Raw genomic sequence first — 24,939 nt, 5'->3', positions numbered from 1 at the left:
TCTACAGACCAGAAGCATCTGGATCACTGGATCACCTGGATCACCTGGATCTCTGGTTTCATTCACTTCAATCTAACTTGTAATTTTCTGCTGCATCTTTATCGGCGTATAAAACCAGCAGGGGGCGCTGTGTGCTCTGCATCTGCTTCCTGAACATTCTCTAATAAATCAAATAAAAATACATCAATGGATGAAATAAAAAACAAACAAATAAATAAAAATGAATAAAATCAATCAATCAATCAAATTTGATTTGTATAGCACATTTCAGCAGCAAGGCATTTCAAAGTGCTTTACATCATTACAAACACAGAAACACAAAGCAACATAGAATCAATCATTAAGTCAAGTTCCATCAATAAATTTGTAATTGATTACATTTCAAATACAATCCTAACCAGGTGGGTTTTTAGTTGAGATTTAAAAGAAGTCAGTGTTTCAGCTGTTTTACAGTTTTCTGGAAGTTTGTTCCAAATTTATGGTGCATAGATGCTGAAAGCTGCTTCTCCTCGTTTGGTTCTGGTTCTGGGGATGCAGAGCAGAACCAGAACCAGAACCTGAGAGGTCTTATAATAATACATATAATAATATATAATATAATAATACATATACTGTATATGTACTGTATATAATAATACATTAAAGAAATAACATTTGCCAGTGTGGGAGCATTTTTATGTCTGGAGGTGTTTGTTGTGTTTGCAGTGAGGGTGTGTGTGTCTCTGTGTGTCTCTGTGTGTATGAGGGTGTGTGTCTCTGTGTGTATGAGGGTGTGTGTGTCTCTGTGTGTCTCTGTGTGTATGAGGGTGTGTGTCTCTGTGTGTATGAGGGTGTGTGGTGTTGCTCCGTCAGCAGTCGGGTCGGTTCAGAGCAGCATTTCTTCATCTTCTCATCTTGAGAGCAGAAGCTCCAGAGTCTCTTCGTGATGAAGGTCGGGTCATCTTCCTCCAGAGTCCTGCTGCTGCTGCTGACCCTCTGGGCTGCAGGTGAGTCTCACCTTTGTGACGGTTCAGAGCAGAAACCTTTAAATCGCTCGTGTTCCTGCTGAGTTTCTGACATCATTCTGGACTTATCAGAACATTTAAACAGCAGCTGTTAAAAAATAACAAAATTAAGTTTGATGAATGATAATCTAAAAACTCAGCATTAAGCAGTTTGAATAAAGGTTAGTATAATTGTTCTATGTTATATTATACTATATTATAGTATAACACTAAAACTTATGTTGGTATATTTTTTACTTCTGTCTCCCAGAAAGTATTAATCCTTAATAAATCTTGATCCAGGGACATTTTGACATGTAATCAATGTATCAGAATAAAAAGTTCAAATGTTTGCTTTGAGGTTTAAATGTTCCTGTTCAACATTTAGTAAAATCAGAAAGGTTTTGGTTCCACCTTTTCTTTTACCTTTTTGCAAAAGCAGAGCTTCATGTTGGAGATTATTGGGTTTATATTCTTACATACAGATGGGAAACTTTTCCTGTCGCTTTTTTTATTATATATTTGTTTGCTGTATTTGTAAAAACATAAGACGGTATGTCTAAAAATGTTACAGTTGTCTTGTGATGTAAATATGTTCATACAGTCCAGGTTCATTTTTTATCAGTACGCTACAAGACATGACAAGCGAACCTAAAAGTCTAATTATTATCACAATAAACTGTTAAAATGACAAAATCAACTTTAATATGCTACATTCGCTAACCAGCTCATTTTAAACTCCTCAAATCAGAGATTCAGGAAGAATTTATCTGATGATGGCAGAGTTTAAAAATTAACAACTTTAATGGATTTAAAAACACGTTAAGCAAAAACCAAAAGTTTAATTTTCAAACTTGAACTCAGGATTATTCCAAGCAGGAATCCTTCAGCGTTCAAAAGTTAATCTGAGAATGAAGGTTGGCGTCAGACACTGAGGTCCCAGCAGTCAGAACCGGACCCACCGGACCCACCAGACCCAGGAGGGTTTCAGCTACCAGTGGAGCACAGTTAGCGGTTAGCCAGCCGGTTAGCGGTTAGCCAGCCGGTTAGCGGTTAGCCAGCCAGTTTCCACTGCCGTTTGCTTAAAGCAGTTCAGAAACCAGAATTACTTTCTACATAACAACAGAGGACACTAACATATTGGAAGCAACAGGTGCAAGTAATTTAAACATAGGAAGTAGAAATAAAAACTAAATGCTTAATGTGGTTCAGTATTTGGCAGCGGTTTGCTAAAAGGACGTTTCCTCTATCATAACATTGATAACTGTTGTACTTTCTTTTCTACAAACCTTCACTCTTCACCGTGAGACAAACCGGCTAAAGAATTCGATTCGAGACGTTAGAAACACCTGGAAAATCTTCCACATTCACAAATAATCCTCCTTTTCTGTCGTTCGCTGAGCCAGAGAGGAAATAACTAGTGAAACTAGGAGGGAGCAGTTTCAACCTCCGTCACACGGTGAGATGATCGCTGTCCTCTGAAGGCCAGCAGTTCCCTGTTCCCTGCTGCTGTTAGCATGTTGTTAGATCCTGAACACTGGGACCATCGAGTCCGAACCAGAGAGAGGGAAACCAGACCAATGTCTTAACTGGGTTTGTTGCTTAAGAGCTGGAAGGTTGTTGGTGGCCCGTTTTAAGGAGCAAAGGTTAAAGGTTACGGGTGGGGATGATTCTTGGCATAGTTTGTGTCTTTCTCACACGGCTGATTCCGGGTCAGGAGGTTTGAACACCAACTGGTTTGTCCATTGTTCCTGGATCAGACGGGTTCAGGAGGAGTCACACCGCAGGCCAGCGATGATCCGAACGGTTCCGGACTCGCCTTTAGATTCTTTTCCTGAAGTCGGCCATCACTGCTTCACTGTTTGTGTCTGAACCACTGGACCCACATGGACCCGGTTCTTCCCTCAGAGCCGCAGACCCGAGGCCTTTAGTGGCTCCAAAGACGCCACGGCCCCGACTCCGTGGTCTGGTCGGGTTGGATGCAGCAGGTGATGACCTGCAGTCAGACTGTTGCCCTTTAGGTCACTGACAAGCGGCCGGGCCAAGCCGGGCCGGGCCGGGCCGGGCCGGGCCGTCAGCGGCCCTTCCCTCCATTCAGCTCAGTGTTGATGATGTCAACGCCTTTCTAATAATAACATGTTTTAATCCTGAGGTGTGAAAGGCTGGAAAACTTTAATTGGTCCATTAGGGGGATTGTTCTGAACCTGAAAGCCTCCAGGCTTTGTCCTTCTTGTGAACTTTGACCTTGTTGGCTCAGTAAAAAGAGAACAAAGTAACAACCAAGCAGTGCAGAAATAAAACGAAATGCTTCCCAAACACACAAACCCAAACCTTTCCCAGTTCTTCTGAGTCCAGTTTTTAAACTGTCGTTTCTTTACCAGGATTCCTCACAGATTATTACTAAAATAACTTTTTATATTATTTTATTTTATGTCAGATAATGTGCAGAATGAGGAGAAGCAGCCAGTTGTCGTTATCATGCGATGTTGGACCTGAACATGTTTGAATTCTTCTCTGTGCTTCGTCTACCGGTGACAGAGTGGATTCTGGGAAATCTTGATCCAAGATGGTTTAGATGCAAAAATACCTGAAACTCCAAACAATGAGTTAGAGTCAACAATAAACTTCTCAGAAAACAGAGTCTGCCTTCAAGCTGAAACCAGTCCAACCAGTTGAACCTTGTGATCCCTGCCCCACACCAACATGGATGCTTCCAGCTTCATTCAGCAGAGTCCAAACCTGAAAGTCGGGCATTTAAACAAGTCAGAGCGAAACTGAGGGCATTTAAACTCAAAGCTCCGATTTCCAAACTTCATTAAAGCTTTGATTTTATTCATGTATTCATTATTGCTCACAAGGATTTAAATTCAGGATCGTCTGTTCCCACATTTCTAATAATAACATGTTTTAATCTCGGGTCCCTGGATGAATTTCTAACAGTTTAAGGTTCAAATTTAATCTTTTCTTCACCAAACTGTCATGTGAGGCGCAGAGACCAAAAAGCAACAAAAACCAGTTTGATAAAAAAAAAGTAAATTTAGAGAAAAGGGAGGAGATGAGCTCACCAGTTTCTGAGCAACGAGAAACAGGAGGAACCAGGACTGAAGAAAAACGTCATGAAACTCAAACATGAACAGAAATAAAACACAAAGGAACCGGCAAAGATCTGATCAAACAGAAAACCAGTTTTTATTTAGAGGAAATAAACACCAGTCGTTTCAACTGGAACCCAGTAAAACAGCCTGAATGTTTCCAGTTCTTCCTTTTCGATTCACCTTTTATTCACTGAAATTAATAAATGACAGTCAAACCAACGAACGTTTTCATTTCTCTACTATCTAACATTAATTTAAATTATGCTGCATGTCGAGGCGCAGCTGACATCATCATCACCTTTTCCTGTTTACCTGCAATTTAAATAAGTTGAATTCCTGCTTTGTTCTTGAAAATTCCCCGGCCGCGCCCGGAGGAACAAGCCGTCGGGTCGGAACCGCAACTGACTATCTGCTTTCTCTCCCACAGGAAGCAACGCACAGCTCAGTGGTGAGTCCTCGTCTCATTCCTTCTGAAATCTGATTTTGTTAAAGAAATAACACAGTGTTGTAATTATTATGAAGTACTGAACTGAACAGTTCTTCTTACTATGAAGAACTGAACTGAACAGTTCTTATTATGAAGAACTGAACTGAACAGTTCTTCTTATGAAGAACTGAAAATCTTCTGAAACAAGAATCCAGATTCCAGTTCAAGTCCTGCCTGGTTCCGAATGAAAAACATCGGACCAGAAAAACATGAGCCAAAATCTATTGGACCATCAGTTGATGCTACCTCATCAGGAGGTAGCATCAACTGATGCTACCTCGTTAGCCGGTTAGTTTGGGGAAAAACTGCAAAGTTCTTTGCGTTTACTGGTTTGCTGCCATGATTCTAACACACCTGAGCAGCTCTGTGCAGCAGCAGATGTAAACCTGGTGTTCTGACAATCAGTGCTACCTTGTCAGATTTTCCTACCGTTCCACGAATAGATGGCTAGGTCTATCTGTCTGTGCTACCCGTCTAAAACTGCTACTGTCATGTTTACAAACTACAGCAGGTTGTTAATGTTAAATATATTAAATAATAATATTTGAGTTACTGAAGTGGAAGCTTAGCAGTTATGGTTAGCTTAGCATCGGAACAATTTCTATCCATGACGAAACCACAAGAAGATGACTTCCTTCATCTGAATATCTACCTGTTTAAAATGAAAAGCTGTAGATGTTTGCACTAATCCTTTTATCCTACCTGTTGAAACTATTTTAAATACAGAGATTTGTAAGAATAAAACCGGATCAGGGGAAGCAGGTTTTTATTGGAATTAAATGAAAGACTAATACAGATCAGTGACTCTTTCTGCATTGATCCGTTTCATAGCTTCTGTTATCAGCAGCAGCCACAGTGATGGGATATGATTAATATATCCCATCATCACTTAACTTTTTATTAAGTTTTAGCAAAACTTAATAAAAAAAGAGTATAATTAAACTAAAATGTTTTAAAGTATAGGGACAAAAAAGCTACAAAACAACGTATTTTATCCTGATTAACAATGACTTGTTTACTGTAACGACTTTGCAGACGGCAAACTAAAGCTATTAAATATATTTACAAGCTGCTGTAATGTAAACTAAAAACATGAAGTAATACAGCAGCTTAATGAAAGCCTGGAATAAAATAAATGAAATAATACTTACTGTAATCTGCGATGAAATAAAACATGAGACAAATCTTCCACAGGAAGGATAAGAAATCTGCTGAGTCAGCAGAACGTGACGTAGCATCGATGTTCGCGTCATCACCACCAGGTAGCACGAATCGATGGGCAGCACAGATAGTTAGAACAGCTGGTCAGGGATGAGTGGGATGAGAGCAGCTGCAACAGAGACTGGATGTAGAAATAAATCGGGTAGAAGTTAGAAAAATGAGTGGCGAAAAAGAGGAATGAAGCAGATTAACGAGATGAAAAACTTTAATCAGGACTGGAGGAATGGCTGAAAGGTAAGGACAGGAGAGGATGAGGATGAGGATGAGGAGGATGGAGAGGAAGACCTGCAGAGGATTTCGGTTCATTAGTTCAGCAGAACTGGAGATCTCCAGTTTAAAATCAGTTACTGACATTTTATTTATTATTCCAGTGGTGGAAACACTACTGCTAATGCTAATGCTAATGGTTGCAGCTCAAATTCTCAGCTTAGCATGTTAGCGTTCTTGCTAACTTTGAAATGCCCATAAAAAAATTCCAGAAACTTCTGAAACTCATTTCCTTGGCTGCTTTGTAAACTTTCAGCTGAGAAAAGTTCAACATGTGAAGTTTTGCTTAACGACTGTTAAGAATTTCTCAGGTAATTAGCCGTTTATGTCCATGCTCTTATTTTGAAGTTCCATTTCCTCTCCTCATTTTGAGCAAGTGGCAAAAATCCAACAAATAGAAAAATCATCTTGAACAAACGACAGGGCAGCTAACAATACGCTGCTGAGTAACGCTGACCAACTCACAGCCATGATTTATCATTATTTATCATTTCTTAATAAAAAATAATGCAGTTTTAATTGTTATTCATTCATTTATAAATGTCAGTTTCAAACGAAATATTTATTTCCAAATGTAGAGATGCAAATGTAGTTAGCTACATTTGGCTATTTGGTTTGAGCTTAGAGCTAAATATAGCTAAATATTTAACAAAATATTTAGCTTCAGACTAAATGTTCAGATATCAAACTAAATATTAAGTTTGAAGCTGAGACATTTATAATTCAACAAATACCACATATAAACGTATTTATATATAAATCATAAAATATGAGCCCCTGTCTCTTCATGTTATAACAGGCTAACTAACCCAGAGAAAACCGTTTCTAACCTGACCGGCTAAACCTGAGTTAGCAAAATCCAACGACTAAAAGTCTGAAATGAACAATCACTTCCTGGAGGCCAAGCCCTGCAGGAAGTGGCGTAGAGTAATTTGACCTTGACCTTTGTCGATGGACATTCTTAAAAAATATGAAGTCTTCGTCAGGAAATGTTCAAAAAATGCGCGCAAAAAACGAAACGAAAGTCCTTTTCAGAGTTCACAACGAACGAAAAACACGCAATAAAAAATTAATGTCGATCCTCTTGCAGCCTGAACTCCTCGGTTGGAAACCTCAAGTTTCCACCTTAGCGTCCGTTGCTCACTGAAAATTGGATTATTATGTCAATATTACAGTGAGTTTTTAAGGAGAGTGAAATCTCCTCGTGAGGAAACTAAATCTCAGGAAACGACCTGTCACAGGTCATTAAACAGACATTTTGTTTTCAACATGAATTTCACTAGCATCAGAAACACAATTACAACATTCTTTAATATCACCTTCATTACTGTCAGTACAATCAAACGATGGTTTCACCTAAAAAAATAACTTTGCTTTGTTATTTTCCATCCAGGGGAAGTATTTTAATCCTTTTTATCAAAGAACGCAGATTTTGAATGAGACCACATCCGCAGGGCACCAGGGAACCAAACTGAAACGACAAAACAGAGATCAGATTTGTCCAAAGGCATCATTCATTTGTGTAATCATCACAAACATCTTCAATTCACTGTATGTTCAAGTGAATCCTCCAATGCTCGTGGCTCTGTGGCTGCTATCCTCGAAATAAGTGTGAAGCCGCTTCTCCAAGCAGCCCCACCCCGCCTCGCATGACAACAGCTTGTTTTTACAGAGTCCAGAGTCCTACCTGGAGGTCGGAACTCCAGGCCAGTCTGTGTGCAAAAACCATGAGCAACTCATCCCGTGAAGCCTTATCTCCTACTTTGTCCAGTTCTGTTCATCAAATGGTGGATGTGATCCCTTCAATTTACGTTTCTATTATCTTAAACTATAGTTCCTACCCGATGGAAAATACCAAAACCTAGTAATCACCCGTTTCAAAAGACATGTTTCCAAAGTAACGTTTTGCCAGAATATTAAACATATGCAGATCGTCCTCTTAAACCAATCTTGTAAAAATAGGATTAAACAAACGAAACAAAACAAACACAAAAACTTAAAAATGTAGTTGTAAAGCTTACATTTACCATCAAAAATGGAATTAATTTAATTCATTAATTTAATGAATTAAATTAATTCATTGATTTAATTCATATCAATGAATTAAACAGTCCAGTTTAAATTACTTTTATAGAACAAACTAGATCTTATTGATTGTTTGTCTAAATCATTCTACATGCGTTCCTTAAACAAAATTCAAAAGAGTTAGACCTGGAGAAATTATAATGTCAATGTATGACTTAACAAATCCAAACATTTTCAAATCTACCAATTTTAGCTAGGTCTTTTACTTGTCGTCGAATTTAAAGTTTTATTCAAAATCGTTTTAAATGTTTGTAAATCAAAAATCAAAATCAAGTTTAGAAAAATCATTATAATCCCACATCTCAGACCCACCTGAGGACTTTTCCTGATTAGTGATAACTTAATCAATGACGGATTCTTCAAAACATTTCTTAAAACAGTCTTACTCCATTAAATTAATGCTCTGAAAATGGCTAACACAATAATAATTTTAATTTCTATAATTATTTTCCCAAGTTAATTAACCAAAATATGCTTCATTATCACTATAAATTTTTCTATTGATTTCAAAAATACTTTAGCCCATTGTCAGAACATCTTTTAATGGAGAACAACTCAAATCCATTTAAAATAAGCACCTATATTACCAGACCATATTTTCCTTTCACTTTTATGTGTAGCACAGATCAGACATGTTCTTCAAACGTTTTGTTCAAAGTTAATAATAAATATTTCTTCCTTTACACCTTGGAGGTGAAATGACACTTTGAGTCATTAGCTGCTGCTTTAGCATTAGCTTCTGCTAACTACTGAGTTGGTGTTGCTGGACGTTTAGGTGAGAGCAGCTAACGTTTCCGGTGACCTGATGCTCCGACGTGTCTCTGCAGTTTGCGGCGCCGCGCCGCTCAACACGAGGAGCGACACGCGGATCGTGGGCGGCCAGGAGGCGGCGGCCGGGGCGTGGCCGTGGCAGGCCAAGCTGCGCATCCAGGGGGGGCTGTGCGGAGGGTCCCTCATCAACAGCCAGTGGGTTCTCTCTGCCGCGCACTGCTTTGAGAGGTGAGTTCTGTTCATGTGACATCACTTCCTGTTCAGCACCAGGGACAGCTGCTGAACAGGAAGTGAACTAAGTTTTTTTTTAATTGAAAATTGTTGGACATACAGAAACACAGATTTACAGACAAAGAACCAGGCGGCCTTCAGACGGGCAGCAGGCTCCGAATCCTGAACTAGTTTTCTTGTTGGGAATATTTGAGTCATAAGTGAGAAGTTCTTGGAGGAAGTATCCAGCGTTGGGTTCGGAGTTCGCCCATAAACAAAGTGTCGCCTGTTTCTTTCAGCACCAGCACGTCGGGCGTGACCGTTGACCTCGGCCTTCAGAGTCTGACGTCCTCCGCTAACGTGGTGTCCCGCAGCGCGGCGCAGATCATCGTCCATCCGGACTACAACTCCAACACAAACGACAACGACTTGGCCCTGGTGCAGCTGTCCTCCGCCGTCACCTTCACCAACTACGTCCGGCCTGTCTGCCTGGCCGCCGACGGCAGCGTCTTCCCGTCCGGACTGGACTGCTGGGTCACCGGCTGGGGGACCCTCAGCTACGGCGGCAGTAAGATTCACTTCCTGTCGCTTCTCTGAAGGCAACGATGATGCGTAGGAGCAGCCAGGCCCCCTCTGGGGGTCCTGCACGGTTCCGCTCTCTCCCCGGTTCAACACACCCGGGTCAGATGGTCGTTAGCAGGCCTCTGCTGAACTTTGACCTCATAGAGGAAGTTCTGCCACCGGGGAGAGAAGTGATGTCCCGCTTTGGGGCATTAAGGTCGGAGCAGAGAAACAACAAACAGCTAACCGGGCCAGGAGCCAGCAGAGAGAAAACGTACAGCATTTAAACTCACCTGCACAAGGTCAGAGGTCAGGGCGATGCATGTGTCAGAGGTCAGGGGTCAGAGGTCAATGTACTGCATGATTTATTCTCTCACATCAGTTGCTTCTGTCAGTAACAGATTTTGTTCTTTAAAAAAATCTAAAATAAAAACTGAAAATTTATAACAGCTAAAAGTCGCGGACGGAGAGAACAGCTACAGGAAGTTACGGCCACCGAAACAGGAAGTGGTCTGTTACGGCCATTGAAACTCTAGAACTTTTTCACAGTGGAGTGGAAAACCCGTCTTTTATTCTGCTTTGGCGTCACATCTCAGGTGGGATCCTGTTTACCTGTGCAGGTGTTTCCAGGTGTTTCCAGACGGCCCGTCTGCGGCTCAGCCTGTTCTCCGATGTTTCCTCGGATAGCAGCAATTCCTGATCAGTTATGGATTTACTGATAGAATCGGTAAAACTTTGATCATTGACTGGTCCGTTGTCTCCCCCTGCAGGCGTTTCTCAGACGCTGCAGGAAGTGGACGTTCCCATTGTGTCCAACAGCCAGTGCAGCGCCTCCTACAGCACGTTAACAAACAACATGCTGTGTGCCGGTCTGACCAACGGAGGGAAGGACTCCTGCCAGGTGAGTCACCTGTTCCTCCCTCTAAGGGGTTAAAGGTCACGCTGGAAGCTTTCTGACCTGAGGCCGTTCCTGTGGCGCAGGGAGACTCCGGCGGACCTCTGGTCACCAAAAACGGGACGGTGTGGGTCCAGGCCGGCGTGGTGAGCTACGGGAACGGCTGCGCCCAGCCCGGCTATCCCGGAGTTTACGCCCGAATTTCCAACTACCAGACCTGGATCAACAGCCAGGTGAGCGGCGAGCAGCCGGGATACATCAGCTTCCAGGGCGCCGCCGCCGCCGCTCGCCGGCTGGCCGCGTCGCTGCTGGCCGTCCCCATGCTCAGCCTCGCTCTGCTCCTGTCCTGAGGTCCAGAACCGGAGCTGTGACGGCTGATTATTAACAAAACTGCTATAAACAGAAACAATTCTTTATTTATAGAAGATTCTTAACATTGGGACTCATTAATGTCATAAAAATCACCAAAAATGTGTTTAAAATGTAGGGGACTTATTTCGATTTTCATCAAATAAAATGAATCCAAAGTTTTCATCAAAACTTTAAAACCCCAATTTGATCTTTAAATAATTAATTTAAATATTTTGTATTTGCAGAGGGTTATGGTGACCTTCACCATATGAAAGTATTCATAATAAGGTTTTAAATATATTTAAAAACAATAAGAAACTTTCTTCTCCCTGATCATCAGAACTGAGACTAAAATTAAAGACAGAAAAATTAGATTTTATGACATTTTTACGGTGTACATGATAATAAAGTGTCACATTTAAATGTTATTTTCTGCTTCTTGGCTCCAAACTCAGCAGGATTCAGTCAGAAAAAGGTTTAAAGGTTTTGCTGTTAAATGTTTTGCACAAATTTTACATGATGTAACTGATGAAGTTTTTAGTTTCTGATTATTTTTGTTTGTGTTGGAATTGTTTTTGTTTTTAGACCTTTACTGTGATTTATTATTAAATGAAGAAGTTTTCATGTTTGTGTCTTGATAAAAAATACTCAGGGATCAGCTTTTCTCTGTTACTATATGAAGTAAATCAATCAAATACATCTAAATATTTTTCTGTTGGACTTTCCGGGTGCCAAGTTCTTAATAAAGGAAACAAATTGTCCCTCTGTTTTTGTGTTTGGATCGTTTATATACCCTTTTTGTTCTGTGCGTGTTGCCGTATTCCCCTCCATGGGAACTGTCCAGGTGTTCGGACTTCTGGTCCAGAACCAGAACCAGCCAGAGGATGTGGTTCTCCTCCTCCTCCTGCTGCTGCTCTTCCTCCTCCTCCTCTCCCCGTTTTTCTTAAAAAACTAAAACGACTAAACCTTCATCCCCAGATGATCTCTGAAAAAAGTCCCTTATATCTAATTTACATTTATTCCTATCTAATTGTCTAATTAAAATAGGGTGACCATATTTTCATTTGGGAAAACCAGGACACCTTGGAGCGGATCTCTGTTCCCATGCATAGAGATGTCTGTGGCATAGGCCTACGTAATCCTACAATAACATGATATTTACAGTTGGTTTATTAAAAATGCTTTTCAGTAAAAGTCAACCGCAATAACTCCAATAACAAATGATAATTTTATTCAAAATGTATTTATTAAAAAATGCTTAACAATTCCTGTAATGAATGAATAGCACAATGAAAGAAATAATGTCCCATCTAAACATTCCTCATTTAACAATAAAAGTTAACAATAACTCTCAACTCCCAATAACACATGATACTCAGCCTCAGTAATGAACGAAATAATGTCTGTTCTGTAGGCTATTGGAAAAAATAAATTAACAAATGAGCTAATTAACAAAAAATACCTCTTGTGTAGCAAAAATAACTCAAAATGTACCAAAAACGAACAAACATATCAATAGACTATCTTTACTTTCCTGTTTAATCCTCGTCTTCCTCTTCATCCGGTTTTTCTTCCTCTTCATCCGGTTTTTCTTCCTCTTCATCCGGTTTTTCTTCCTCTTCATCCGGTTTTTCTTCCTTGTCCTTGTTTGCCCATTTATATTTTGCTGTAGAGCTGATCTTTGTCAGCAGTTTCTTTTTCAACAATGAACTCGTGCAGTCATAGATCGATAACTGTTGTGATGTTTCACTGTGTGGGATGACCATGCAGCCTCCGCTGCATTCACTGCATCCTCGTTCCCTGGTTTGACAAAGTACTGTGTGATCGAGCTAGCACTACTCTCACCTCGGACAGCTGTTTTGTGTTTCTCGGTGTCCAGGTGGCTTTTCAGATCCCTTGCACCTCCATTGGACACCGAGACATTTGTGCCTGCTTTGCACACTGTGCACAAGGCCTCCCATTTGTCTCGACCCGGTCTGAAAGCGGGGAAACTCTTTTGTAAATCGTCGGTAAACATACATTTGCGCTTTGGCATGTTGTTGGCGTACTGACAGCCACGCTATCTATCAAGTACACCTCGCTGCAGCAAACAGAAAGGGGCGGGGACGGACAACTGTCAGTCTCATACCTTATATGGAAATGGGACTATTTCATTCCGGAAATGAAGGGGGCGCTAGTGACTCTATTTCCTGTACCGACCGTGTTATAATAATTATACTAATAATAACGTATTTTATTTGACAACGCCTTTTAAAACACCCAAGAACACTTTCAACATTAAAAATACAAATTAAATAGTAAAGAAATGGCTACAAAACGTGATATGTCACGTGGTATGTCTGTCACGTGGTAAGTCACTTTTTTTATTTTCAAATCTTTATTAAATCTTTATTTAAAATTATATTAGTAACAAACAATCTAGAATAAGCAACAATAAGGAAACATTATGGAGATGTATTTATCTATCCTTACACCCAATCTATCTCAAACAAAAGTAATAAAACATAAATCAAATCAATATTTTGGAGACAAATGTACATTACATTAAGAGCACATTTATCCATCCATTAATTATCATGAATTATCCCTATAGTGGGGTCATGAGGGCTGCTGACCCTGGACAGATCGCCTGTCCGTCGCAGATTAAGAAAACAGATATAAACAAATGAAGTTCAAATAATATATTTTGATGTTGTGAATGGTACTCTTAAAATAAATAAGTTAAAATCTAAAATATAATAGCCTCTGGCTTATTAAGTAAGAACTAGATGGTAAAGAGGTTTGGTCTGTAAAACATTTAGTCAACAATTTTGGCCAACTTAGTACGTCCATTCACAGAGCACTTTTGTTGTTTATTTGCCAAATATATTTCTTATTATTCACATTGTGAATATAATTTACAAACAAACCAAAGGACTTCTGAACTTCTAACAAGTGCCGTTCAGAAAACTAGAATATTTTTGGTTGCAGGTGACCTGGCTCAGCTATTATCATTGTTTACCATAATGTCTCATTGGAAACTTTTGCTATAAGGACTCCAGTTCAACCAGTAAACTGATTGGTGTCCCACTATTCCATTTAGAAATTCCATATCAATTCTACCAATTGCAATCGATTCATAAAATAAAGCCCTTAAATATCCAATTGTTGCAAAACCCAAAGGGATTCATTTAAAACTTTAAATGTAGCTTCTGGAATCTGGAAAGACTCACACAGAGAGAAAGTTTTAGAAAGTTTATTTGACAAGAAATAATCTTCGGCGCTAGGATCCTGGCAGTAGACACTGCACTGGTAACTGCCAGAGAGAATGATCTTTTTTTCTATATGAAAACCTTTTTGAATAAAGTCACTGATTACATAAATTAAACCAGTGTGTAAATTCTAACTATAACTGTCTTCATCTCAGCTGCTCAGCCAATCACCTGATCATGTGTCTCCATCCCAGCCTAACGGCGCCGGGCTCATCTCTCTTCATAAAGTCAGGATACCTTTAATCTTATGTTTGTATTATGACTTTGTAACTGAACAATATGTTTCTGTATGTGCTTACTTTATTACAAAAAACCCCAACAGTTGATTCTGACTGTTAAAACATAAACTTAGCTGTATGTCAGGTTTGTAAAGAAAATTTGTATTGATTCCAGTCATTGTTCAAAAAGTATAGGAAACATTGTATTTACACATATAAAATATTGCAAGTTATTAGCTTTGCTTGCATTTAAAATTTTTTAAAACAAGGTTATCCTATTGTTAAACAACGCTGTTACAATATATTTACAACTACTTTATTGGTTCTACTCTCTCCAACAAATTACAGCCACAATGTAACTTTGTGTGGAAACGGCACCATTTCTGTGAAAACTAAATAATGTAAATCAACTGAGCTACAACAAAAGGAACATTCAAAAATGTAAATAATATTGAAAGAACACATTATTAAAAAGGATGACTGCACACGTCAAAAGGCAAATATTATTTAGCAGAAATGATTTAAAATGGCATGTCACAAAAAAAACGAACAATGTGTGACAACTGAAATGTGTGAAAGACTGAGGAAAGCAACTAATATTCTCCTTGCATTCAGTATTGACAGTCAGTGCAGTGTCCAGGTCGGCCATCACAGTAGTAACCAGGGTACTCTCCTCGTCTTCCATCGCCGGTGAAGCCCACAGTCTTTATATCACCGGTGGCAGGAAAAACACGTTACAACCGCAAAAGGAATCCGGTTTTCTGCCTTGAATGTTTTTGAAAATTTGCCCCAGTTGATCTCACCTGTTAATGAAAAATCGATTTCATGTAGTTGAAATCTAATTTCACATGTTTTAGGTGAAAAAAGTCAAAGGTCCTTACCATCCAGCCAAGCAAAGTGAGTCTTCTTCCTGAAAACTGGCTCAGACTCAACGGCTTCAAAGCACTTGCAGGTCAAAGCCAAGGTGAGGTAAGCTGAGTCTCCCTGTGCTGGTATCACCTCCTGGAGAACAGCTTCAAGAACATTCAGAGGCATCTGAAAATAACAAAAAAACAAACAAAATAAAAAATCACATTGCACATTATGATCAGTAAAACAGTAGTTAATAATAGCCATTTCACCAAATACTTTGTTACTCTTACTAGTGTAGTTTATTGCAGTTACTTACTAAAACTATATTGAAGTAGTGCTACTCGTCATTAGAGTATCACATCTGGGTACAACACCCAACTATAATGGCTGCTGTTAGTTTATAAAATATATTAGACTTTCCAGAAATTTAACATTGGTGTACAAAACATATTTAAAAAAGATTAACCTTTAAAAATAAAAGAAAAACACTAGAAAACTGGTAAGTATGTAAAAAATATTTTATATTTTTCAAGTGTAGTTATACATACCGTTATGTTGAACCATAGCAGTTTGTGCTAAATGGTTCTGTAGCTTGTATGAGCAAAGGGAACAGCAATATTTATCGTTCATGCAATACGGAACAATCTTCTCTCCGTTCCGAATGTTGCAAATAGATACGTGGATCTGTATAATGAAAATAAAAAACAGTTTGAGCATAAAATACATTTCTCAATTATACATGCTATCTACATTTCTATTTTTATCTAATGGTGCCCTGCGGGATAATAACTAGCTATGCTACATGCTAAAATTAGCCTTCCCCTGTATGAATTACGAATTTCACTAGTTTACAGCTGTTAATTGTATTTTCAACCTAATCTAGAAAAGCGTATTGATTTACTATGTGAAAAAATTTTAAGAAGGTAAAAATACCTTTTGTTGACTTTGTGAGTTTTGCATTGATCCGTGATCGTGTGCCGAACATCAATGGAAGAACCTCTCAAACTTCTTTCTTTCTTCTTCCGTTCCTCTTAAGTCCGCGTCTTAAGGTATTTATACTAGTGATTATGAAAATAGCGCCCCCTTCATTTCCGGAATGCAATAGTCCCATTTCCAAATAAGGTATGGGACTGACGGAAAGGTCCGTCCCCGCCCCTTTCTGTTTGCTGCAGCGAGGTCCTTCTCATCTGATTAAGAACAGGGCTGCCCGCACTGACGCGGCTCAGGGATTACGTCACACTCAGCGCCGTGCGCAGGGCCCTAGTGCCTGTAAATGTAATGGTCCAATGAAGGAAATTTTAAAAAACAGGACATTTCCTCACTTTCTAAAAAAAACCCGGGACGCCCGGGACAGGACGTGAAATACGGACGTTTGGTCACCCTAAATTAAGACCTCTCTTTCATGAATATACCTATTACATTCTAAAAATATATGTTGTACTGTTTCTAATTTTTACAACAATTACAACAGCCATTATTATGTTTATTAATTATAGTACTATTTAATAATACCTATACCTCTAATCTATATTACTAAAAATATTTTTAATCCCAGCCGGAAGTTCGTTCAGAGTTCAGTTTATGAGCTCGTAAAGCCCAGTTACCCTGGAACTGAGGAGTTCTGTTTTTTGCATGGTGTCCGTGAATGCGCTATGGGTCGAATTTATGTGACGCTTTGTGATTGGCTGCCAACCCGGAAGTGCATTAGCCGAGGCTAGCTGCCGGTTAGGAGCTGGATGGGGTTCGGAGCGGTCCAGTTTGTGGCTGCGTGGCTGGTCTGGACCGCGGGAGCGGAGGACGGAGGATGGTGGGTCCATGGAACCGGGACGCCGGGCTCGGTTCGGGTCGACTCGCTAATAACGGCCCGCTGTATTGCGCAGGTCCCAGCCGGAAGGTTCCGGCCTGGAGGATGAAGGCGGCTGCTCCATCGAGGTTCTGGACTGGTCGGAACTTTCGCGGCAGCAGTTCCTGGAGAGGTAACCGAACCGAACCGAATCGAGAGGAACTGACCAATTAATTAATTAAAAATAAATCCTGGATTGAATAAAACTGGGAAAATATATTTAAAAGTTAAAAATAAACAACAAAAATTACAAGTAAATTTGACAAAAAGATTAATAAAAAAAGAACTCATTTATTTTAAAATAATATAATGTAATATTGTTTATTCTCTTAATAAAGGTTACATTTTTCAGGACATTAAAGCAACAAACAGACAGACTAATACAGATCAGTGACTCTTTCTGCACTGGGTCTGTTATCAGCAGCAGCCACAATGATGGGATATGATTAATATACACTAATATTACACGGCTATTACAGCTTCAATCCCACATAGTGTCGCTACCAACGTCTATTTAGCAAAGTTTAATAAAATTAAACTAAAATATTTTAAAGTATAGGGACAAAATAGCCATAAAACAACTTATTTTATCCAGATTAACAATAACTTGTTTAAAGTAATGACTTTGCAGATGGCAAACTAAAGCTATAAATATATTTACAAGCTGCTATAAAGTACTGTAAACTAAAAACATGAAGTAATACAGCAGCTTAATGAAAACCAAATATACACCATGTTCCAAATTATTATGCAAGTGATATTTTCTCAGATTTTCCTAAATGGTCAATGTAAATGATGGTCAGTATAATTTTCAAGTCATGAACTATTACAGTATAAATCAGATTTTACTGAACAAAGATCCCCATGAGAACAGGATTTTGTTCAAAAATAAAAAACTCAAAATGTAAAATGTTCCAAATTATTATGCACAGCAGATTTTCTAAACATTTTATGGATTATAAAGAACTGCAAACGGTCATTCTGTGAATGTGCAGCATTAAGTGTTCACATGTACTAAAATCAAAGCTATTTCAATCAGAACCATGGAACTGGAACAGACCCAGTTCCATGTTAACTTTGGACCTTCTCTGATATGTAAGAGGCGTGCTGTGGTGGCGCAGGGGGTTAGCACGCCCCACATTTGGAGGCCTTAGACCCGCGGACGTCACGGGTTCAACTCCCGGTCCCGACGACCTTTGCCGCATGTCCTCCTTCAAAAATGGCGCCGGCTCAGCTGGCTGCCTGCAGACGCAGCTCCGTCGTGTGTGTGTTAATCTGTGTATAAAAAATTCTTGCTGTAACTGCGAAATAATTTCCCTGCTGGGATGAATAAAGTAATTCTTTATCTTTATCAATGGATCCATTGAACTTGTGAGTTTGTGGAAAGTTTCTGCTGAATTTCTCTGCAGGATGTCAGAAAACCTTCCCAGAGCTGCTGGTTGATATGAACTGGATTCAGATCTTCTGCTTGAGGAAACTCCAAAGGTTCTCAGTAGGGTAGAGGTCAGAGGTCAGAGGAGGATGGTGACCACACCATGAGTTTCTCCCCTTTATGCCCACAGCAGCCAATGACACAGTGGTTTTCCTGGGAGCATCAGATGGTGGATTGTTATGATGAAGATGATTTTACTACTGAAGGTTCGGCTCTTCTTTTAGAACCATGACAGAAAGTGATCAGTCAGAAAGTCCAGATACTTTGCTGAGGTCATTTTCACACCTTCATGGACTCTGAAGGGGCCGACCAGCTCTCTCTCTCTCTCTCTCTCTCTCCCCATGATTCGGCCCACAGCATGACTCCACCACCTCCTTGCTGACGTCACAGCCGTGTTGGGACGTGTTGGTGGCCATCCACCACCGATCCACTACTGCGTCCATCTGGACCATCCAGTGTTGCACAGCAGTCATCAGTGAACAAATCTGTTTGAAAATGAATCTTCATGTCCGGCTGGGCCCACTGGGACCGGTTCTGCCTGTGAGTTCTGGTTAGGGGCCCAATAGTAGCTTCCTGCACCACAAGCCTCTGGAGGATCCTCCACCTTGAGGCTCCAGCAGCTTCAAATCACTGTTTGCTGCTTTAAGGACATTTTAACAGCTGCTCTCTGAATCTGATGAATGTGTCTAACAGAAACTTTCCTCATTCTGCCTTTATCTGTAAAACCATCTTTGTTCTGAATCAGCCACAAATCTCTTCACAGTACGATGACTCTTCAGTTTCCATTAAATATCTCATGTTTTCATATCTTGTCATACGGCACTACACTATCTGATGATTTTCATCAGCAGAGATTCCTCCTCTTTCTCATATTGCTTGAAACCTGTGGCCTGTTTAATAATGTGGAACATCCTTCTGAAGTAGATTTCCTTTAATTGACCAGACAAACTAATCAATCAGCTTTCTGAAATTAATTATAGTGATTCAAAGAGCCCTGACATACAATAGCATCTATAAATTTAATAGCACAACAAAAAAATTTATCTTTATGACTCTTGAATCCAATTTAATAATTTGGAACATGGTGTAAAATAAATGAAATAAAACCTGAGACAAAACTTCCACAGGTAGGATAAGAAATCTGCTGAGTCAGCAGAACGTGACGTAGCATCAACGTTAGCATCACCACCAGGTAGCACGGATCGATGGGCAGCACAGATAGTTAGAACAGCTGACCCGTAACACTGAGGTCCAGATCTGGTTCCGATGCTTCATTAGAACCTTAATGCTAGCTGCTAACTGAGCAGTTTGGGTTTAGTCTTCAGCAGAACCGAGCCGACCCGGTAGATCCAGGGCTGGTTCTGTTAAAGTCTCCAGAACCTGGAGTCCAAATTGATCCACTGGTTCTGTTTGCAGGTTTGCTTTCAGCCGACCCGTCATCATCAGAGGCGTGACCGACAACACGGTGCCGAGGGGGGTGATGATGATGATGATGATGATGATGATGAAGATCTTTTTATTAATGTGGCGTTTCGTCTCCAGCGGTTCCGGGTTCTGTGCTCCAGGTCCGGTTTGCTGCAGCGGTACGGTTCCCTGACCGTCAGGCTGAGTACGGCCAACACCCACTCCTACAGGAAAGGTCAGAACCGGGTCAGAACCAGGCCGACCTCTGACCTCTGACCCCGGCTAACTCTCTCTCTCCCGTCAGTGGACGTCGCCTTCCAGGACTACGTGGATCGACTGCTGAGGCCGCAGGACACCGCCGCCCTGGGCAGCGGTGAGTCGGACCCGCCTGGTTCTGACCCGGTACCAGACCCGGTTCTGACCCGGTTCCTATCCTCTGCAGAGACGCTGTACTTCTTTGGAGACAACAACCTGACGGAGTGGCAGAACCTTCTGGACCGGTACCGGGCGCCGCCGTACTTCCTGCCGGGCCGCAGCGCCGCCTACAGCTTCGGCATCGCCGGTCAGTGGGAGGGGACCGGACCGGACCGGACCTGCTACGGGCCACAAACGGCCCACGAACCGCCCTTTGGACTCATCAGTCCATAACAAACGGTCCAAATCATCCTGGATCCGTCAGAACCATCGTCTCCTCTCCAGAACCTCCGGGGTTCTGTCCAATCTGCCGGATCAGAACCACTGGTCCATTACTGACAGCAGAACCGGATCAGAACCTTTAGTCTGAATCCGTTTTAATAAACGAGTAGTTTATGTTTTTATGCATTTTGTTCATTTATTTTATTTTAGTTTCTGATCCAGAGGTTCTGATGAAGTTCTGATCAGATGCGCTTCCTGTTTGGCCCTCAGGTCCGGGAACCGGAGTCCCGTTCCACTGGCACGGACCGGGATTCTCTGAGGTCATCTATGGAAGGAAGGTAACAGAACCGGTTCTGGTTCTGACTGGGTTCTGGTTCGTCTCCTGAACCAGGCTGAGAAGTAGAACCTGCCAGGCTGAGACACAGGAAGAACCTCTCAGGTTCTACTGGGCAGCACCATATCTAGTCCAAAACGTTAGCATGAATATGCTAACGTTAGCATGCTAATGTTCATGCTAACACTGAAATATTCTGTCAGAATCAGAAAATGAACCAAACAGTGGAAACATCTGAGAAACTTCTGTTCTGGGGCCAAGAATCACTGCATTAGCCATTAGCTTTAGCTGAAACTAACTCTTCGTGTTGCTGTGTTAATGCTAAGCAGTGAAATCTTTTATCTGAGTGAGCAACCGACACATGATGATTCTGTTCACCAAGTCTGAAAAAATATTAGCTGCTGTTAGCATTAGCACACTAGTATGAGGTGTTAGCATGCTCATTAGTATTATGCTAGCATTAGCATGTTAACACAACATAGTAGTATTAGACCAATGCTAACCCATATTGTTAGCATTAAAGCTAAGTAAACCGATTTATTGCTGTTCATCTCAGTCTTGGTTAATGTTGCCATGGCGACCAGTCTTCATTTTAACTGGAAACCAGGAGCTGTTCTGTGAAAATCTACAAAATTCATGACAACGATGACGCAGCGACATTTCACTTATCGTTTGATAAACATTTTCTGGACCTGATCAAATAAAGTCCCGTTGTCGTTCCCTCGGCACCGCAGCGCTGGTTCCTCTACCCGCCGGACCGGGAGCCTCGTTTCCACCCGAACCGCACCACCCTGTCCTGGCTGACCGACATCTACCCTGACCTGCCGGAGGCCGAGGCGCCGCTGGAGTGCACGGTCCGACCCGGAGAGGTCAGCTGGCCTCGGTTCATCCAAAAGTTTTCCTTCGGGGTTTTTCCGTCGGTGCTAACCGATCCCTCTCTGGTCCGTCAGGTTCTGTATTTCCCGGACCGCTGGTGGCACGCCACCCTCAACTTGGACACCAGTGTCTTCATCTCCACCTTCCTGGGCTGAGCGCCGGCAGGAAGGAAAACTTGGCAGGAACCGGATTCAGGATTTACTCCAGGGATTCAAACTTGTCCTGGAGGATTTATGCTTTTAAAAATCTAATTAATGTTTCAATTTAAAACCAGAAAATGGAATTAAAGAAAACTTCAGAAGATCACTGTGATTTTTTTTTTCATTTCTGGAGAACAGGAAGTTAGAAAAAATAAACTGAAAAAGTGAAACACTGTTTACTGATTTCAGATTTTACTCAAATAAATACAAGAGCTTTTCTTGGATGAATCAGATTATTTACAGTGCATTTTACACAAAGTTTAAATGAATCTGGTCATGAATCACCTGCAGCCGTTTTCAGCCGTCTGCCAGGAAGACGCCCAGCAGGAGGCCCAACACGAGGGCCGCGGACCCCCAGTGGGTCGCAGACACGCCGGACGCCTGGTAGAATGTGACGTAACCGGGTCGGTCCCGATGGGCCTGGCTGTCGATCCACACCCGGTACCAGAAAACCCGGCTGTAGACTCCAGGGAACCGGGCCGAACCGCTGAGCTAAGCTAGCCACACCGGCCTGAACTCAGCGGCTAGCGCTGAGCGCCACCAAGGCTCAGCGCTAGCCGCACACGGGTCAGACAGGTCACCGACGCTCCAGACGAGTCTGTCTCCAGCAGCAGAGTGAACCGGACCCCAGAGGAGAACAGAACCAGACTTGCGTCACAGAACCCTTTATCTCATAAGTCCGGCCCGGCGCAGATCATGTTGGGCGTGACGCAGCCGTACGTGGCGTTGCACTCGATGTTTGACATGATGGGAAGCTTGACTTCCTGCAGCGTCTCAGGAGACAGAAAATAAGCTGGTAGAGAAACGATCAGATCAGTCCTGAAGCGCAGCAGCGCCTCCTGGTGGCAACAGAGGGCAGGAAGCGTCAACAACCACACTGAGCCAATCAAAGGCGCTGATGGGGAAGGAAATATGACCAAATATGTACTTGCTTTGAGTGCAATGGCAGAGTAGGAACAGTGACCTGATTGGTCGCACTGATGGCGAGGCTAACGGTTCATTCAGGCTAAATGCAGCTAAAGTCAGGAGATCAAAGGTCACCAAGAACCAAAGGTCAATAATGGATCAAAGGTCACCAGGTTCACCGCTTGGACTCGGAGCAGCGGCCATGTTTACCGTCGCTTAGGCTCCGCCCCCAGCCGCTGAGCCAGACTTTCAGTCCATCGGGGAAGAAGCTGCGTTCAGCTGCCAGGCTGACCAGCCTGATCACAGCTGCAGCAGGACCAGGTCGCCATCTTTGGTTCTGTCCTCGCAGCTCCGGTGTTTGAGGAGCAGCAGCGCCGAGCGTTTCTGCTCCTGAGGGTCTGGTTCCTGCTGTGGAGGGAGGAAACTTTCATGTTCAGTAAAATCTATTATCCATTTATGTTCTCTGAAGCTAGCTCGTTCCCGTTGCTAAAGCTAGCAGCATGCGCTTCCTTTCGGCTAGTCTTAGCAGACATTTTCCCTTGAAATACGTCCGGCTACTCACTCAAACACATCCTGGATCACCGATGAGGTCCACAGACAAACCAACCAGCAGTCCACGTCCACGGCAGGACTAACAGATCCACATGATGCAGGTCAGAGGTCACACGCTGCGCCATCTCGCAGCGAATCCGGAAACGAGGAAATAATCTATGATGATCGCCATCGTCGTTTCCTCTGGGCTGAATTATAAGAATAATGTCAAATAAATTGTGTTTCCTGTTAATAAACTGATTAAACAGAAATATGAGATGAAAAAGAACTGCTCATGCGCACCAAGCAGGGCACATCTCGGTGCCAAGTAATTTTTTGTTTGAAGGAAATAAAGTTTAAACTTTTAGGAGGTGGACATTTTTATAGAGATGAGAATATCTCTAACAGACTGGACAAAATCATCAGGAAAGCTGGCTCTGTACTGGGACTAAGGCTGGAGTCCCTGGAAACTGTGGTGGAGAGGAGGACACTGAAGAAGGTTCTGTCTATTTTGGACAATAAGCAGCACCCTCTCCACCACATAGTGGACAGACAGCGGAGCACCTTCTCACATAGGCTGCTCCAGCTCCGCTGTCGTAGGGACAGATACAGGAAATCCTTCCTGCCACAGGCCATCTCACTGTACAATAAAAGCTAAATCATTGTTCTGCACTAATCAGTCCGATTTTGCACAACTGCACTGTGGCACACTTGCTGTACATATATTTACAGATACATACTGTTCTGCATTTTGAATCCTTGCAAGGACTGCTCTAAGCTGCTTTTTATATTAACAGCATTTTATATTTTATTTTATTTTATCTTGTCTACAACTACTACTCAGTGGTGGTTGTTATTGTGTCTTGTCTCTATGCTGTAACTGCGAAATAATTTCCCTGCTGGGATGAATAAAGTACTTCTATTCTATTCTATATTATTAAACATACTGTTAAAATGATTTTTCATCACTGCCTTTTCTGTCAACTGTTTTATTGTATCTATTGCAACAAACTTCATATTTTAGTTTTACATCAGCTGAAATAATACAGCTGATATAATTGCTGAGGTAGAAAAACTACCTTAGTAAAGTAAATGACTTTTTAGACTCCTGTTCTTCCAATCAGACCAGAGGATCTTCGACCCGGTCAGGAGTATCTAGTTTATATCCTTTGGATCAACATTATTACATCTTTGCTCCTTTCTTTGGTTTCTTATTTTGTTTGCATTTCTTTTTATTTCATGTAAAGCACTTTGAACTGCCTTGTTACTGAAAATGTGCTATAGAAATAAAATTACCTTACAGAATAATGAATTGAATAAAATATTGATATAATGATATGCAAGAGTAAGGACTCGTTTTATTTTACGGCATAGTATGAGCCATTTAAAATATAAAGGCGTATATAAATACCCAGCAGCTGGTACTGGATCTTCACATGTGAAGTTATAAAATGGGAAACGGAAGTGGGCGGGGCTTCACAGTCAGCTTCTCTCCTATTGGTCAACATCAAGATTAAAAATTATTAGCAA

At 41.4% G+C, this 24,939-nt stretch overlaps 3 protein-coding genes and 2 long non-coding RNA genes across 6 annotated transcripts; 2 read left to right on the top strand and 3 right to left on the bottom strand.

The window, feature by feature from the left end:
• The first annotated feature begins 824 nt into the window (after positions 1–824).
• Positions 825–11,693, top strand: LOC116734957 (trypsin I-P1-like). The gene is made up of 6 exons (XM_032586503.1): positions 825–986; positions 4,506–4,526; positions 8,966–9,137; positions 9,419–9,687; positions 10,451–10,581; positions 10,662–11,693. Exons 1-6 carry the CDS (start codon positions 926–928, stop codon positions 10,923–10,925), a joined length of 918 nt encoding a protein of 305 aa, XP_032442394.1. The 5' UTR covers positions 825–925; the 3' UTR covers positions 10,926–11,693.
• On the bottom strand, positions 4,589–5,103 carry LOC116734975 (uncharacterized). The gene is made up of 2 exons (XR_004342301.1): positions 4,843–5,103; positions 4,589–4,811 (listed from the first exon to the last, which is right to left on the bottom strand). It is a non-coding gene; the product is annotated as an uncharacterized LOC116734975 (long non-coding RNA).
• Positions 6,310–8,959, bottom strand: LOC116734973 (uncharacterized). The gene is made up of 2 exons (XR_004342299.1): positions 8,825–8,959; positions 6,310–6,996 (listed from the first exon to the last, which is right to left on the bottom strand). It is a non-coding gene; the product is annotated as an uncharacterized LOC116734973 (long non-coding RNA).
• A 5,218-nt stretch (positions 11,694–16,911) lies between the features above and the next one.
• jmjd8 (jumonji domain containing 8) lies at positions 16,912–22,189 on the top strand. 2 transcript variants are annotated; one of them, XM_032586512.1, is made up of 9 exons: positions 16,912–17,054; positions 17,128–17,223; positions 19,939–19,987; positions 20,065–20,161; positions 20,231–20,299; positions 20,369–20,488; positions 20,833–20,900; positions 21,631–21,765; positions 21,847–22,189. In XM_032586512.1, exons 1-9 carry the CDS (start codon positions 16,984–16,986, stop codon positions 21,925–21,927), a joined length of 786 nt encoding a protein of 261 aa, XP_032442403.1. In that variant the 5' UTR covers positions 16,912–16,983; the 3' UTR covers positions 21,928–22,189. The 2 variants fall into 2 exon arrangements, with proteins under 2 accessions (XP_032442403.1, XP_032442404.1); XM_032586513.1 differs by lacking the exons at positions 16,912–17,054; positions 17,128–17,223 and adding an exon at positions 18,993–19,062.
• Positions 22,190–22,191: 2 nt separating this feature from the next.
• Positions 22,192–24,933, bottom strand: LOC116734968 (prostasin-like). The gene is made up of 4 exons (XM_032586524.1): positions 24,821–24,933; positions 23,441–23,618; positions 23,089–23,286; positions 22,192–22,765 (listed from the first exon to the last, which is right to left on the bottom strand). The coding sequence occupies exons 2-4, from the start codon at positions 23,448–23,450 to the stop codon at positions 22,644–22,646; spliced, it is 330 nt and encodes a 109-aa protein (XP_032442415.1). The 5' UTR covers positions 23,451–23,618; positions 24,821–24,933; the 3' UTR covers positions 22,192–22,643.
• Between the last annotated feature and the right edge of the window lie 6 nt (positions 24,934–24,939).

This window comes from Xiphophorus hellerii, chromosome 16 (assembly GCF_003331165.1).
Source record: "Xiphophorus hellerii strain 12219 chromosome 16, Xiphophorus_hellerii-4.1, whole genome shotgun sequence".
Taxonomy (NCBI): Eukaryota; Metazoa; Chordata; class Actinopteri; order Cyprinodontiformes; family Poeciliidae; genus Xiphophorus; species Xiphophorus hellerii.
This window is presented reverse-complemented; position numbering and strand designations above follow the sequence as displayed.